The sequence below is a fragment of the Poecilia mexicana genome, unplaced genomic scaffold (genome assembly GCF_051168715.1).
Source record: "Poecilia mexicana isolate PSO_F unplaced genomic scaffold, ASM5116871v1 scaffold_3, whole genome shotgun sequence".
Taxonomy (NCBI): Eukaryota; Metazoa; Chordata; class Actinopteri; order Cyprinodontiformes; family Poeciliidae; genus Poecilia; species Poecilia mexicana.
The window spans coordinates 28,744,601-28,761,601 of NW_028263372.1; the positions used below are offsets into that span (position 1 = coordinate 28,744,601).

The 17,001-nt window shown below is 39.8% G+C and overlaps 1 protein-coding gene across 2 annotated transcripts in view; it reads right to left on the reverse strand.

Annotated features, from left to right (window-relative positions):
* The window catches only part of LOC106909672 (transcription initiation factor TFIID subunit 4), a 103,208-nt gene that overhangs the window by 30,459 nt on the left and 55,748 nt on the right, over positions 1–17,001 (reverse strand). For both annotated transcript variants that reach the window (XM_088004400.1, XM_088004399.1), the window contains one exon: positions 597–719. In XM_088004400.1, the coding sequence (XP_087860526.1) occupies positions 597–719 (123 nt within the window). The remainder of the gene's footprint in view (positions 1–596; positions 720–17,001) is intronic.

A 17,001-nucleotide genomic window follows, 5' to 3' on the forward strand; every position in this document is an offset into this window, starting at 1 on the left:
GTCCCATTAATTCTCAATATGCTACAAACTGAAGTCTAAAAACTTTACTGACTTTGGTCTGAGATTTTACCAGCAACATTAAAGGAGATTACGCAGTTAAATCATAAATTATCACTGACACAAAAGTCAGCTTTAAATGTCGGTGGGACAAGATGTGCTGTTGAACAATACCATACTGCACCAGAAAACATAATTTGCTATTGATCATGGAACGAAACAGACAGAAAATTGTAGCAGGCAAACTGCTATATTATTATCAGTAAACAGCAGAGAAAAAAAAGGTGTTTTTATGCAGTAAGCAGTCGCAACTGCTGGCTGCCAAAAATGGTCTAATCAGTAACAACACCATACCATATTACTTCATTATTGATTCATTGTCTACAGAACAATGTGACAACATAAAATAACATTATTACCAGCTTTACCAATTAGATAATTTTGTGCATTCAAAGTTTTATCTGCAGGACAACACTATGAATTAAAGGGAAAAAGTCAGCTGCTTTAGATTGAGACACTTGTGGCAAAGATCCGTGTGAAACCATTTAGTAGCAGCACCTAGAAAGACCATAAAACCCTTAATTTGTTCCAGTTCTTACCTCAGTCCCTGATGGTGTTGCCCCTGGTGAGTCCAGTTTGCGTTTTTTTCTAGGTCCAATAGCAGCTAGTGCTGTCAGATTTGCATCTCGTTGTCTCATCTGGGCCAGCTCTTGTTGCTGCATCTAGTGAAAACAGAACACAAATTTTATAAAGTCATGTTTTGTCCTGCATTACTCACAAGGTTCTCTATTCATTTATAAATGCAGCCCCAGCCCAGAAGTAGTCACACTACTTGACCTTTTTCATATTTTAGTATTTTACAACAACAAAGTTTTTATGCATTTAGTTGAAATTTTTACAACACAGTGAAACATGATTGTGAATTGGAAGAAAAATAATACCTGGTTTTGAAAAACATTTACAAATAAGAATCAGAAATGTCTTAAGTGCATCCAGTCTGTCTACCATACATAAAATCTGGTGCAACTGCAAATACCTTCAAAAGTGACCTAGTCAGTAAATAGAGTCCTCCTGTGTGTAATTTACTCTCAGCATAAACCCAACTCCTCTGTGGAGGCTGTGGAGAAGTTGACAGCGGGGTTAGGTTTTAAAAGAATATTCTAAAGCAAAGTTCAATCCATCGTATGAAAATTGTTAACCAAAACTGCCAGTCTCCATTCACCTAAACCGATGGGTCTTTCAAAGCCACGGATGTACCGCTGAGGTGCAACAGCGCTGCAACCGTTTAACTTTAATACATTTAACTACAGGCACAGTTAAGGTGCTGCAGTTCCTATTTAACCAGTAGATGGAATTACAGGTAATTGTCACCTTTCCTCAACAGCTGGTAAAAGTGTCTAAAGAGGAAGTGCATTCCTAATACACCTCTAAGTACAAAGTTTGGCGTCATAAGAGTTACTTCTTTGCTTTTTATACAAGTCTGTCAAATATTGTGTTAACATATTTTGTGGGACGACTGTGGCACAATGTTTAGAGCAAACTAAAGGTAAATGGAACCATACAGAATCACACAAGATAAGAACATAAGAAAAAAATACTGCACAGCTAATAAAAAGTGGCATATGACAAGGTTCCCCAGAAAGTCTGGTTCATTGGAGCGGACGTGAATCCATAACTGAACTCTGATGTGGGCCAAAAAAGCAAAATCTAGTCTTCCCAAAAACTGTCTCAGTTTGGTAGAAGTTAACTTTGAAGCAGCTCAAATGCATATGTAGATGCAAGCAGACCGGAGATTGCTCCAAAAGCAGAAAACGAACTATAACGCAGGGCATTCTGGGTAAGTACCATCTAAACAAACATGAAAATCTAATTAATGCTAGAGGACGAAATGGCTTGTGGTCTTTTAGCAAAGTCAAAAGAGAAATCCAACAACCACTGATATCGGATGCTACTGCATTTTTGTTTACATTTTGCAAAGATAAAATTTAGCTCCCGTCTTCTTCTTTTGAAGTTTTCATGCTGTTTGCTTCGGTGACTCTTGGTGCAGAGCCACCACAGGTGAGGAAGGGAAAATGATTTTTCAAAGAGTTTGGTTTGTTTAACGCAATGCAGTGTAAAAGCAAATCACAGCAGCTGAAAACTTAACAAACGTTGCAATTCTGCTCCCTAGTCGAACCGAGTCTACCAGACTAACAGGTGTGAAAACACCTTAAAGACAAACAGCCAAAAGTATCAAGTAGTTAAGATTAAAGTCTAACTCAGTCAACGAGTGCAGTCTGCTGTCAATTAAATCTCTTCCACACAATGCATGGTTTTTCCCGGCTTATACCACCCCTCAAGTGGTTACGATAAACAGGGAGGAGCTGCACATGATCTGCAAATAGAGACAGATCTGGCCACAGCTGACTGTGGAAGAACTGGTTAAAGCCACAACCATGGAAAAGCGGCTAATGTGTGTTTTAGTATTTTGACTAAAACATTTAACACAAAAATTACAAATGTTGACTTATTTTAATTACATTTTGGTACCTCCTGACCAGTTGAGGCAACTAAGTTTGGTAAACACAACTAGCGAGAGGAAGAATATTAAAGTGAATCAAGAATCAAATGATAAATAGAAACAAAGACGTGCGACTAATGTTTCTGCTTATTCTCTTGTATCGTGGGAGCAGAATGCTTGCCTGATCAGAACAAAATGGAAGACCGTCGTCAGCCATTAACGGAACACAGAGATTGTGTGTGTGTGTGTGCGTGTGTGTGTGTGTGTGTGTGTGTGTGTGGGTGTGTGTGTGTGTGTGTGTAGTCACATAGCCCTGCTCTTTTTTTGATTTTTGCAGTTTGTGATGTTTAAGTGGGTGGTTGGGAGGGGCAGTGCCCAAGGTAATGTCATGTTTAGCTGCAGGGCTGTGGGCGGACCCAGCGTCGCTAGGAGCTGCCCTTTCCATTGGGTGGAGGTGTGATGGCCTGAGGCAAAGGCACGGAGGGTGCCAGAGCGCACACACACGCACACACATACACGTGCCTATCAATCCTGGCCACAGCAGCACAGGGAATGCCTACCAACCAGCTTGCCTGTGTGCCTGCCTGCTGGGGGAGAGAGGCCTGGGTTGGAGCGAACAGGGACAATCAATTGTGCGCCTTGATGTCTTTCATGTTCTTTTATGTTATCTCTCAGCATGTGTTCGCTGGGCGCTGGTGTTTGTGCGAGGCATGTATATTGTCTGATCAGGGAGGGGGAAAAAAAATTCATGTTGCTTTCAGATGGCGTTTTGTAAAAGGTTGCTTTGGAGTACACCATCTGATCTAAAATGTGCATGTACTTGCCTCTGATTTTTTCCTAAAACCCTGCTGGCAATGCATGCCCTTTAGGGTGTTGCCACTTCACATTTAGCACAGCGAAACTGCTGAAAGATTCAAACACGCTGACAAAGAAGGTGAATTAATAGCAGCTGAATAAATGAACCTTGTTTACTTATTCGTTTTACAATAGACGTCCACAAAAAAAAAAAACAGGAATACATGAGAATATTCATTAATTAATAGTAATAATATGGATAACTTTCTGATGTGAATTTTAATAACTACATATTGAAGTACATGAGTTACAATGCGGACGTTGTGGCTGGACGATCAGTCGCTGTCCCTAATGTTATTGTTGCAGATTTGATCAAGCTTTGCCATAAGAACTAGATAAATCTTTTCGGGCCTGACCTTAAAGAATCCCGCCGCAACGCACACAGCAGGAGAGGTTCGCTATCTCCCTAACGGCACCAGGATGCCGGCATCTCTGGCTGGCAGTTGGCACCAGGCATGGGCTCCCAGCGCCCAAAGCAACTGCCTGCAATTTCGGATTTATGACTGCATGATAAATGAAGACTTCATTTCACCATCTGCGAGCCTGCATTTCCCGTCAGTGAAGAGGAAGCCATGACACTCGGAGACTGATTTCTGATTTCAATCTGGTGCCATGAAGCAGAACCCACCATTTGGTTAACAACCAACATGAAATATGTCGTCTTTCACGCTGCGAAGAAACACAAGGAGCTTTTATTTACCATTTAAATTAGCTTTAAGTTTATGTAAATTCCAACAACAGCAGGTTTTAGATATTTTGGGATTTTGTGGTGATGAATGAGAAATCCGTTTTACATTTTCTCTGTGCTCTCTTGGAGTAGCTCTCCATGTCGTCGATGTTTAACAACAAGTACAACCACTGCCAGTAACTAAATAAAAGGTCATCACTAAGAGCTGTACCAGACGGGAAGAATAATCATGTGGCAGGATGCATACATTTGCCAGCTCCTATTAATGATACCACATAACCACCTGCTGATCTGAAGTCACTTAAATACCAATGGTTCCAGTCTGCCTCTATGCCCTTTGCAGGCAAGGAACTAGGACTTGTAAAGTTATATTAACAAAGGTCAAGAAATGCAGAAAAATTGATCTGTGGTTTTGTCAGATACAGGATTTACTTTCTGTACCTAAAGCTCACTGTTATGTGACACCATTTTGGTGGCATAATAAAATGTATTCATGTAAAAACATGCAATTTTCTAAATAATTTTAAATAATGTGTTGTGTGTATCAATTAGCATTGTTTAGCAACTAACACATTAGGACACTAAAAGTCTTTCTAGTGTTTTCTGTGCCCATTAAAACTGACACCAGGAGTTAATACTTACAGATAGCAGCATATAGTAACCCCTAAAATAATTTATACCCTTCAAACAAGTTAACATTTTCTTGTGTTACAATCACAAACTTTGACATATAATATATATGTGTACAAGTTTCCACCACCAACTTTCAGGTCAAAACGTTAAACTTTGGTCTGACCTGATCAGAACACCTTCTTACATGTTTTGTCATGTCCCCTTACATGGGCTGGAGCAAACTACAAATAAGATTTCTTTCAACTATTCCTCTTTTTCTTGCGCTGGATTTTAATAAAGGGTAGAGGAGTAAAGACAGCTAGGCACTCTTTTCAGTTTTGATTTGTGAAAAATAGTTTGCAGTTGTTATGACAAAATGCGAAAAGCTTCAAGAGGTACGATAATATTAGAAAAGAGCTGTAGGTGTTGGTAAATTGCAGAAAATTCAACGCCAGTCAAATCAGAAGAGCTGGTGAAAAACAAACTAATATGTGAGTTGAAATAAAAATTAAAGTTTTAGCATATGCAAAAACATTTCCATTACTAAGTTTAATACATAACTGTGGAAATGAAAGACATGTTCACTCAGTTTCATAATAATATTATTTGAAATTAATTATTTAGAACGAAGGTTTCCACTAAGTCCCTTCATGAATAAATTTTGGAACCACATCTTTTACATATTAAATATCAATTCTTAATTCTTGCTTTTATATACAGTGGAAAGAGTAAACAGCAAATACAATGTATATAGCAATTATTTATTGCATCTTTGTACATTTAAAACTCAATCTTTATACTCTGCACTTGTACATTTAGCGGATCAGAATAAAAGTCTTTCCAGAGCAAAACAAGAAATAAAAGATTTTTCTTTCTTCACAGACAGCAGAGCATTATGTTCCCTTATGATGCAAACATGTCCAAAGTACAGCAAGAACCTCTCTGATACGGCTGGCACAGGGAGGGAGATGAGCTGTAGGAGCAGTTATGGCCAACCTGCCGTTCGCCTTTTCTGCTGTTTCTAACAAAGGCTTTCCTCCCCACCCCTCTGTCTGGCCTGGGGGGCTGCTTACGGCCCTCCAGACGCTTACAGACAGATGTCCTTGGTAGAGCAGAACATGCTCAGCTTGACGTCACAAGCGGCTGTGGGGCTGTGAAGGAAGCTAAATGGCTGTCTGCCTCGCAAAGACCACAGTATGTAAGGCAGACCATAGGGTTTAAATTGATATACCATTTCAAACCCTCCCCCATGAAAAGCTGTGGTTGAACAGCAACCAGCAGGATTCTTATGATTATGCAGACTTGACATATGCTACATTTGTTCAACGCGTTTATTAATAAAGGCCATTGGTAGAAAGCGAGTAGTTTAACCAGGGTTAGGTGGGGAAGTAAATTCTTAACTTTTACAATACACAACACAGCAGCCTTCAGGCATTGCTGCAGGAGGTTGTATAAAGACTATCTGAGAGTGTCAGGAAATAGAAATGTTTTTAATATTTATATAATTTCAGCACTAAACCAAACCAATATTCCATTGGTTGGAGAACCAATTTTTAGACAAAGTAGCACAAAGTGGTTAGGGGATAATAAAAAAGTAATCTCACATACAAAGACTTGGTTTAGTTGCACTCGGTTGCCTGTAAAATAAAAAAAAATGCTATCGCCACATTCATTTTCTTATGGCATGCTGGTGTACATAGTAAAGCTTACACATTTGGTCAGATTTGGAGAACAAAGCTAGAAAATAAAGCTGAGATACTCTCCCAAAACACGTAAACTTAGAGCTGTGTCTACTGTAAATTGAATATATTAGCTGGAAAAAGCAGAACGTCTGATTGGTATTTTTTTTACAGGATATCAAAGTTCAACTATATTCTCATTTACCCATATCAGTGTCAGGCTGCAGGTATGCTGATGATTGTCAAGCAGTACTGATAACACTGCCTGTCTAATTGCACTACCTTAATGCTTTACAAAAATGCAAAACACTGTTGAGACTTCCTTTGACTGACTTAATTTTTTCAGGCTATGGAAGCTGAAGGTGATTAAACATCTTTTAGAGATTTATCTGAATGTCTCAACAATATCTAACATGTTTTGAAAGGATCATTGAACAAGGTGGTTTAACAACAAGTTTAGCTTTTTAAACACAAACTCCAGTCCAATTTCTGAACATGTCAAAGTTCTGACATGTACTACAACATCTCTTGTCATACATGTGCTGATGACACAACAAAGCGATAGTGCCACAACAAGAAATACTGTGATTGAGTAGTGTCTCCATCATGAATGTCTATTTTTAAATAGACATTCTTGATGTCTATTTACCGCAGCTTCACCTTCTGGAACATTTTTAAACGGCATTCAGAACAAAGTTTCACAAAATACAGCTGAAACCGGAAGTACACATACATGGCATAAAAAGACACAAAAACCTTTGCTGGCTCAGTGTCTGAAGTTAAATCTGACCAAATTTCTTTTATTCCAGGTCAGTAAGATTTACCAAAATTATCTGCCCACAATGGCGCCATATGACTGAGATCCTGGCTTTGGATGGAGATGCCAAAACGTTGACTTTGTTGTCCTTAAGCCACTTTATAACCACTTTTTTTCTTTTATTGTACTTCCTTTTTCCTCTTAAGCAATTTGAATAATGCTGCATATAAATGCTCAATATGTACACGGTTAATATTGTTCTGCCCATCAAGGACCATAACTATTAGATCATCTTTGTCAGATCAATAGAGCATGTACTGTGTTCAGTAGATAGTGTCTTAGTAAAGCTGTTTTAATTTCAACGCCAAAATTAAATTCTTGCATCCATAAAAACACACATTTCTTTGTGCCAGCCTCCTACCCCTTATCAAGTGTGTGTTGACGCTTTATGTATGTGTTTAATGTGCGTCGGTAATACATGCATCTCATTCACCTGACACCCACATGGGCAGCATTACGTGAACATCTGTGAGCTACATCTTCAGGCTTTTCTTCATGCAAAGTGCCTGGCAGTTAATTTGCTGCAGGGAAGAGGGGCCATTTGAAGCACCCAATAAGGTTTTCCGCTCCCATCTGCACTCTTACTCTCCAAAGAGCCGAAAATGTGTTCTAGATGGAAACAAGTAGTGAAACATTCATCACATCTTCTCAATAATTATATATAGGAGAGTTCCTCAAAAATTATTTTATAGACATTTCAACAAATTAGAACATTGTGAGAAAACAAGTTTGATTCAGTTATTCACTTCAAAACTCATTATATAGCTTCACTGCAAATTTATATGGCTCACGCAATAATTTCTGTTGTTTTTTTTTTTGCTTACAGCAAAGGACAGAATTTGTAAGCCTATGTTCAAGTAGTGCACAGTAAATGCGTTCGGTTCATAGTTGTGGTTCCTTTTGCATGGATTGCTACATTGATGTGATCTTCATGCAGATGATAAGCTGCTGAGGAGTTTAGGTAGTGCAGGTGGCTTTCCGTTTGCATTATTTCTGGTGTCTTTTATCTGCCGTTCAGTGAAAAGCAGTGATACAATGGTTGTTAAACCAACAATGGCACTTGACAAAATCTAAAATGTTTACTGGTTTTCTCAATTATTGACTGTGTGGTGTCTTTTTTGGCTTTGTACTTTTGTGTTTTTACGACGTAAAGCACTTTGAACTGCCTTGTTGCTGAAATGTGGTATATCAATAAAGTTGATTGATTGATTGAAATGTACTTTTTTGTGGGTAAGTCCTGCTGAAAAACATATTAGTCAATTTTCTCCCTAGCTCGGATAAGACACTCCTTGAAATGTGTCTGATTCATGTTGTGAAACATGACCTGAACGTGTTTGTGTGTGATGCCACTGACTCCAGCCACAGTCCACGCTTTCCGCATCTCCCCCAAACTTCTTCCTTCCACTCAACTACACCTTAATATTGTTTTATATAGAACTCTGAAGAGTCAGTTTGTTTAGCAATAACCTTCAGTGGACAAATCTCCTTAATAAAGCTGCCTGAGACAGCTGTCAAGTCAGCAGACCGATTTTGTATTTCTGCATTAAAAACATGTTGTCTACTAATCTTTTGTAATACTCACATTTTCAAAGAACGTTTTCATTATCTGTGAGTCTACGTCATCAAAATTAGCAGTTGAAATATACCAATCTACATAAAAAAAACAAGTCTATACAATAAGAGTTTCACATTTCAACAGGATTACTGGAAGAAACTAACTTTTTGTTAATATTCTAATGGACTGAGATGCACCGTTTTGTTTACATGTCTTGCTGTCCAGAACATTGAACACTCCCTCTCCACCCCTGTATTGTGTGAATGGTTCTGCTTATCCTGTCTGGAATTATAATATTTTACTTATGGAGATGAATTCAAAATACATGCATGAACTAACAGCCATGGCACAATCTGTTCCTTTTCTTCTGAAGCTCCAAGAGCTTCCAGGGACCAGGACCAATTATTTAGAGCCCTCAGTCGTCCCCGAAGCGAAGGTCATTATGTGAGTGTCACTATCATGACCTGGCGGTTTTCCTTCATCTGCAACTTACTTTATAGGAACCAAACGACATAAAGACATTTTGAGTGAAACATTGGATTACACTAAATTCTGACTTTGAAGTAAGTTTTATTCCTATTAATAACATTTGTAATTCACATTTTGCCAAAAAAAGAGTTTAACAAAGAAGTCAGAAAACGTTGTTAAGCAAATTCTAATGGCGTTGTACTGAATCGGCAGCCGGAGCGTGGGGATCATTAAAAATACTGCTTATCTAAGGGAAAATTTCCTGCTTTAAATGTTCTCGCTTTGTCTCATTCTATGCTTCATCTGGAAGTCCTCTCTGCCTGTCTTTTTTTTTTTTTTTTAAGATTCTCCGCTCGTCACCTCCTATTGATCACGGCTAATTTGCATCCAGGAAAAGATGAGAACTCAGATATTCACACTTCGAGAGAGGACGATCTCAATGATTTATTCATTTCCAAATCAAAAAAAAAAAAAAGCAGTGAAGGTAGATGAGAAGGGGAATCTTCACAGGCAGCAGGCGACTAACAGGCTTTGGGGCTGGGCTCTTCTTCCCCAAACCGCCTGCAGGCACATGGTGTGCAAGTCCTCCTAATTAACAAGGTGAATCATGCTGCCGCTCTCTAATTAGCCAACATGACAATCTAATGGAAACATGCAGGCCAGGCTGGCACACTTAGCATCACCTCACGAAGACCCCGGCTACTGTCCTCCCCACAAGAATTCGACAAAAGCAACACCTTAACATTCAATCGCAAAGGAGAAGAAAGTGGGGCACAACGGAACAAGGAGGTGTATTTTATGAAGAGGTCAGCAGGGAAAAGTTCGCAGGCACAGGTAAGCTAATCTTCCCTCCTTTTCTATCCACATGCACGTGGTGGTTGTTGCCTAATTGAAACATGTCCTGCCTCCCTCCTGCTCGTATACCCGGCACAGGAGGCTGACACCTCGCCACCAGCGTAGCTCAGCCCGCCCAATTCCCCTGTCGCTGGAGTCCCAAGGAGTGCTCCGGCGCACAAAGAGAAAAGTGAACCTACAGGCTTGTGCAGCAAGTAGACGAGTCGCTATCTCCCTGTGAGGCAAAATCTCCTTTTTTTGTTGTTTTCCTTCTCATTACAGCACTTTGTAATATTCGAAAACACACAGGAACACCAAAGGTACTTTTAAAGCCTACTTCTGTTATTTCCCCCTTGTAATATGTCTTGAGGTTAAGAAAAAAAAACTGAAGTTGAGACTTCAGACAACAAAGCAACAAATAAAAATAGGGTAACAGTGTGTTATGTAGTAGCCTGCATATCTGGGAGACAAAGCAAGCCATTCTTATGTGGTAATTAATCTATCTTTGTCAAGATGTTTTTCACACAATTAAAATAATAGAAAAATAAAAGAAATCATGTACGAACTCAAAAGACACTAAACTAATCAATCGTTATTGCACACATAAACGGGGATAAAAGCTTGCTTCCCTTCAGCAGAGCATCTGTGTGTGTCTATTGTGCGAGTTGCTGCAAGTCCGGTGAAATTATTGCACTGTGTCTTTAAGGCCAGAAGACAAGAACATAACTATGAGTCGGGACACACAGAACAGCAGGAATTCTGTTTGAAAATCGGCACAGAAAGAGAGAGAATGTGGAGGAGGGCAGCAGGCTCTCGCCCTCAGGCCTACCTGATGGGCGAGAGCGCCTCTTTGAGCAGAGCGGTTTGTGGAGGGCAAGAGGATGAGCGCCTATGAACTCCCAGATATAACCAGTCTAATGAAAACTACGAAGTAGCTACATTGTCCTCTGACACACAAGAATCTCTCTTTTGCGGAGAGAAAAAGTGTAAGGCGGCCGCTGATGGGGATTACAGTGTGGGTGGATTCCAGGATCTCCATGACCCGATCACTTGTGAAGGAGGCCAAGCTAATCAAGACGCATATGTTGGTGTTAAAGCCTGGTGGATGCTTCTCGATCAAACGGTAAAGATTTAAGAGATAGAAATGGTGCATAGAAAGTCATTTAATCTAACATGTTATGTTTATGCAGTATGAGAAGTCACATATGCGTAGGACCGTGGACGGTTTATAGTTGAGTTCAGGCAAGACTTGAGCAACACTTTAGTAATAAACTGGTCATAAAACATCATATGTTACAATACAGAAAATTTATTCTAAACAAAAGTGCTGCAAAGAGCAGGGAAGCACTCACCAAGCCTGTCACAATTACAAATTTTGCTGGACGATAAATTGTCCCATTAGTTATTGCGATAAATGATAATATTGTTGCTTTGAGATCATTTTCACGTTATTTAATGGTGCAGGCAAAAATAATACAAGAGCGCTCTCTCCAAGATCAGTAAACATTCATTTCTAACAAATATTTATAACTTTGGAACTGGAATACATTTTAATATCTAAAATAAATGAACAAAATTGATGTTGTTTTTCTAAATAAGAATCTTAAATGTGTGGCAAGCACCCTGGTAAAAGGTGGTTCTGCATGCTTGTTCATCTTTAGTAATTTGTTGCTAAATAATGTGCTCTGTCTGCAGACCTGATGCAAACCTAAGCGTCAAGAGTAACATTGTTTCAGAAAAACAGAATAATTCTTAAAGGCTGTAACCAAGACTTACATAAACGTCTTTGGATCCTGTCCAGAGAAGGGCAGCTGCTGCACATATTTTTGTACTTTTTACTTGCCTACTAGTGTCGACTACATCAAGAAGCACTAGATCCAAAATGATGTTTCCCAAGGTGTTCAACAACCGAATGACTAAGTAGAAATCATCATAACTACCAAATTGATGAGATTGCTTGTGACCATCAGTAATTAGAAACTGACAGAAACGTGTTGAGTAATTGTGACAACATATACAAAAACTTCCACTGACAAAAAGTTGTGAAAATGATCAGAAGTTTTCTTCTATTTGAAATCGATAGGACAAAGGAATCATTTGCATCCCAAAGTGAGTTCACTGTGTGATTTCTCTGGAACGTCCAGCTTGGGCAACCCTCTGCTAAGCAGCTCATGTGAACATCCTGCAGAAATATCAATGCTAGGAAACAGTTTGTTTTCGGCGGACTCCAGCAGGAGCTTTCGGACAGTTTTTGGTCAGTTGCGTTAGCCTATTTGTCTTTTCCCTTTTCAGTCGTCGCTCTTCTCCTGTCCTCTCTCCACTCTTCCTCTTTACCTCACTCTTTCCTGGTGTCCAGTTGTGCCTGCAGACGTGGCTGCAATGATAAATTTATGGCTGCAGTGTGTCTGTGTGTCTGACATTGTGATGTATCTCTACCGGCCTTAACTCCCTCTCTATCTTTTAACTGGTCCCCGAACCCCACAGCCTCCGTTTGCTTTCCATCTCTTTGTCTTTGTCTCTCTGTGTCCATCCCTCTCTCTTTCTCTTGGTCTCAGTGCTCAAGTACTGACCGCCCCCCCACACCCCCCTTACTTCTGCCTTAGCACTGGGAGAGTGAGAACACAGAGACCCACCAACAACAACAACAAACAGGAACTGAACTCCACGATTTGCCCATTGATTTTCACTAGGGGCATTTCTGAAATAGCCCATCTGACCTTTTGGCCAAATGGTAGTGAATGGAGGAAACAGACTATCTCTCACACTACACCTCTGCAGCAGCTATATGTGACAGGACTGCTGGTTACAAAATTTTGTTTTCACTCAGTGGTGAAAATCTGCAAACCAAAGTCAAGGCATGGCTACATAAATACATACAAAAATGTTCCAGGACAAACCTAAGGCCTAAAACAATCTTTCCACTCCTGAAAGAAAAAAAAACTAAATAAATCTCTGCAGCTACAGCTTTTACCATTTTTGAAGTGTACTTAAGTCTCGGGGTTTGGTCTGCAGTACAAGAGTGATACATTCACAAAGACAACCGTTTAGCGTTGCAAAATGTCAGTCAAAACAGTGATTGAAGGTGTCTCTTCATTGGATTGCACAGCTTTACAGGTTCTTGCTAAAGTTTGATAGGGAACACTGTGGATTTGCATGAAGCGGGTGGTCATATTAAGCAAATGCCCCGTGGCCAGCCAGATCCTCTGATCTTTCCCTATTTGAACAGGGATTAACTTGAATTTCATGAGATCACACAACCTTTCAACATATGAAGTCTGCATTTTGTTAAATTTTTTCATTGTTAAAATCTCTGCAAGACAAATGTCTTCGCTGGATCTGACGGACCCTCCTTTTATTCACTCAAAGTTGAGCAAACAACACTTCAGATATTAGGATGTCACTTGGTTATGCTAAGCTTTCATTCTACACTTTGTTAATCCATCTCTGGTGTCACTAACATTTTCGCCACAAATATGTTCAGTATTTTATAAGTCTAAAACTAAAAACTGTTGTGCACTTAAATTAGGTGTGTGCAGAAATATAAGATAAAACACTGATTTGTGTGGAAAAACTGCAGCAATTAGGCATCTGGACTTTTAAGGTGACAATTTTCTAAACTGGCACTGGAAACATATTTAGAGAAACTAAAATTGCCATAGGGGGGTTTAAAATGGTAATGGATTGCTAAACAGATAAAAAGATGTACATAGTAAAAAAGGTTTCTGTAATATATGAAGCTGATAGCTGTTTTTCAGTTAGAACCGGCTGAGTCAAAGTTTGGTTCAGGAGGTTCTGGTACTTGAACAAATGTCTTCGCTGACTCCAATCCATGGAACAAGAAAAGCTTAGAGACTCTTACTGCTCAAGTAAAGCTGCAAAAAACAGCAAAACACAGGAGGTTATCTTAAGACAACAATCACAATGACAATGAACTTACTAACAGATTTATCAATGCAGTTTTAAATGTGCATCTATGGTAACATTTGCTGCAGAGATTAAAGTCTCATTAAACTGGGTTGTTCCATGTTGTTCTCATTCACTTTCAGTTGTTTTTGCATTATTGTTGAAGACTCATCTTCAGTTTGTTCTTCATATTCCAAACTCCTGACTTTTCCCTTGGTCTGCTATGCAGTGATAACTGATCAGTGTGTTTGCATGAGATTTGTTCAAATAAAAGCAACTCCAGGTGGTCTAGGTGGGTGTAACTGTGTCGTTAGCTGTCAGTTTTGAGACATCGAAACGCTGGCTGTGTGTTAATGCTCTCAGTTCACTAAAGATCCGCAGCAAAGTGATTACCTCAAGAGTGCTGCTGTAGTTAGAGCTTAACAAATCTGCAGCTGCAACAGCAAACAATTTTTGCATGTGGCTCTGTCAGTGGTGCTGTTTTAAGAGTAGCTGCATCTCTGTGGAAAAGAGGAAGTATTTAGGTAGTTTTAATAAAGAAGTCCACACTGTGAGAGGCATGGTTCACCCCTTCACAGCACTGTATGTGAAAAATCTTAATACAACAAAATGGAGGACTAAACTTTTGGTAATTGGTAAATTTTGTACATTGTCACTTTACGTGGGAATGTACTACAGCTTCTTGATATATATAAGTGGGTGCAATACTGTTATCGCAGAGGAATGCTTGTACACAATATTTACTAAGATATTGTATTTCACTTGACATGTATGAAAATTCGGCATGCCAGTAACAATATTGGCCGATTGAATAGACTAAAGTGCCCTTGATGCCTTCACTGGATGTATATCTTTAAGGAAAGGAAAAGAAAAAAAAAAAGAGTTAAAGGGGCAATGCTATGTATTTCACAAGGACGCAGAGCCATTTTATAGCACAATCAAGTAACCATGTTACCTTGAGTTGTAAAAGTGTGCAGGTCCACCACATGTTTACTAATTGCTGCTGCCGCTAGTCTGAAGGAGCTGAGTGAGGGACTCTAGGAGGAGGGGTGCTCTCTTAAGAAAATGTGAGTTGTAATTTCAATATTCCATATAGAATGATGCGGTGAATATGCCTTTCAGAAAGGATTGGTTGAGCACTGCGTGTGCATTTATAGTTTGACCATATTTTCAGTAATATTTTTAAATAATGACGTTTCAAGTTCTTATACAATCTGCCGACGATTTATTTTTGAATGCTGAGTATTATATTAAGTTGGCCCATACCTGAAGCAAACATTTGGTTGAAGAACATAACAGTGTGATTCCGTCTGTACGATTTGATGGTAGTTTGGTGGAGGCAGTGGCTGCTTTGTGCAGAGGGGCTTACAGAGAGGCTGGCTCCTCTGGCTGTCGCCTGGAAGAGCAGCTCGGGCTCATTATCCTGATGAAATTTGCGCAGATGTGTGAGCTGCCGACAGACTCTGCAGTGACACAAACAGCCAGCTCTGTCCCCTTGAGCCAGTCAGGTGATGAAAACCGGAGAGGCGCGGGGGCTGAGAAACGACGGCCATTAAGCAAAACAGAAAGAGGTGAGGGATGCTGGAGGAGGAGGGAGGAGTGGGGGGTGTTTGTGTGTGTCGGTAAAATGGGTGTGGGGGCAGGGGGGTAGTTACATAAAGTAACCATTTCCAATGAACCTTCTTAAAATTCCTGACGAAAATGAAAATGTGCCACACGAAGACGGCGTCTCTTCACGACGCTCTAATCTGGCCGTATCCAGATGACGAGCGGACTGCCACTTAACGGGGAGGAGATCCACTTTGATCACATGGGCCCCCCCGGGGGCAACTATCATGATGCCTATTACACCACTTCATTTGCATATGTTGGGCTTATGGGTAGGCTGAGATCTAGTGCGAATGTTCAAAACTGCAGCAGAGCTCAGTGTTGCTAGAAAGAAATGGTTGGGACAGATGAAGAAAAAAAGACAAGAGCGCTGGAGGTGCAGTAAGAGAAGCCAGCTTGTCATTCAAAGGTCACAAGTTCAATAACCGATCAGTAAGGGACGTTAGAAAAGCCGGAAAATAGAGTTGGAGACGCCAACACTAAACGGGAGGCTGTCAGGTGGAAAAAGTCTGGAAATGTGCTAGCCCAAAGTAGTTTGTCAGCTAGAAAAGTGCATACATTCCCAATATACTTTCCCTGGATGAATAAAGCATTTTCCTTTAAAGAGTAAACTACTTAGAAGAAACCATGCTGGCTTCCTAACTTCTACATCAACAACAACAGGTGAGTTTCGCTTGTTTCATCCCTCTGCCTACTCAAATTTCTCTACAGAGGCTCCACAGACTGCTCTTGATCCTTGTTAGCGAGCACTGACAACACCAAGTGAAGATATTCTGGTGTAAACACACCAGGAAAACAAAAAAGCAAACTTGTGCTGTGAAAGAGCCGTCTTGTTTGCGTAAACAACATTAACCATTCGCTAAAAGATGTGTAGTCTACTTTCTGGAGCTCCACTGGGAATCCATTCAATTCAAAACCTGTAGTTGAAACAAAGAAGATATATCACTATCCTATCAAAAAAAATGGAAGTCTGAAAGAGTTGTTAATTTACAACACCAGTGTGGGTGTCATACCTGGGCCCAGTGGGAATAGAGGGAAGTTTTGTACTATTTTCTACAGCAAAAAGTTAATACAAAGCATATTTTAGTAACCCTCATTCAAGCATGTTTTACAGAACTGTCTACCTGTTTGCAAACAATTTAGCATTTAGTAAATGCTGTGCGAATGCTGCGTGGTTGGGTAAGCAGATCTGCCAAAAGAGCTGACCTGATGCAGGAGTATTTGTAGAGTAGAAATTAGGAGAAATATCAAGAGATTGTGCTGAAAAAACACTACATGAAACATACAGACTATAAGCTGAAAAGTGGCAACAAAACCTAAAACTTACCTTGTTGACTGGTTTTCAGTTTAATTTTCAGCAACTGTAACTTATTTCTAATTCATTTAATTTTTACTTCACTTTTGGATCGGTCTTATATTAATTTTGCTGTAAGCGATATAATCACATGGATTCCAGCTCTGAATCTCCTCCATCTTGGAGCTGTG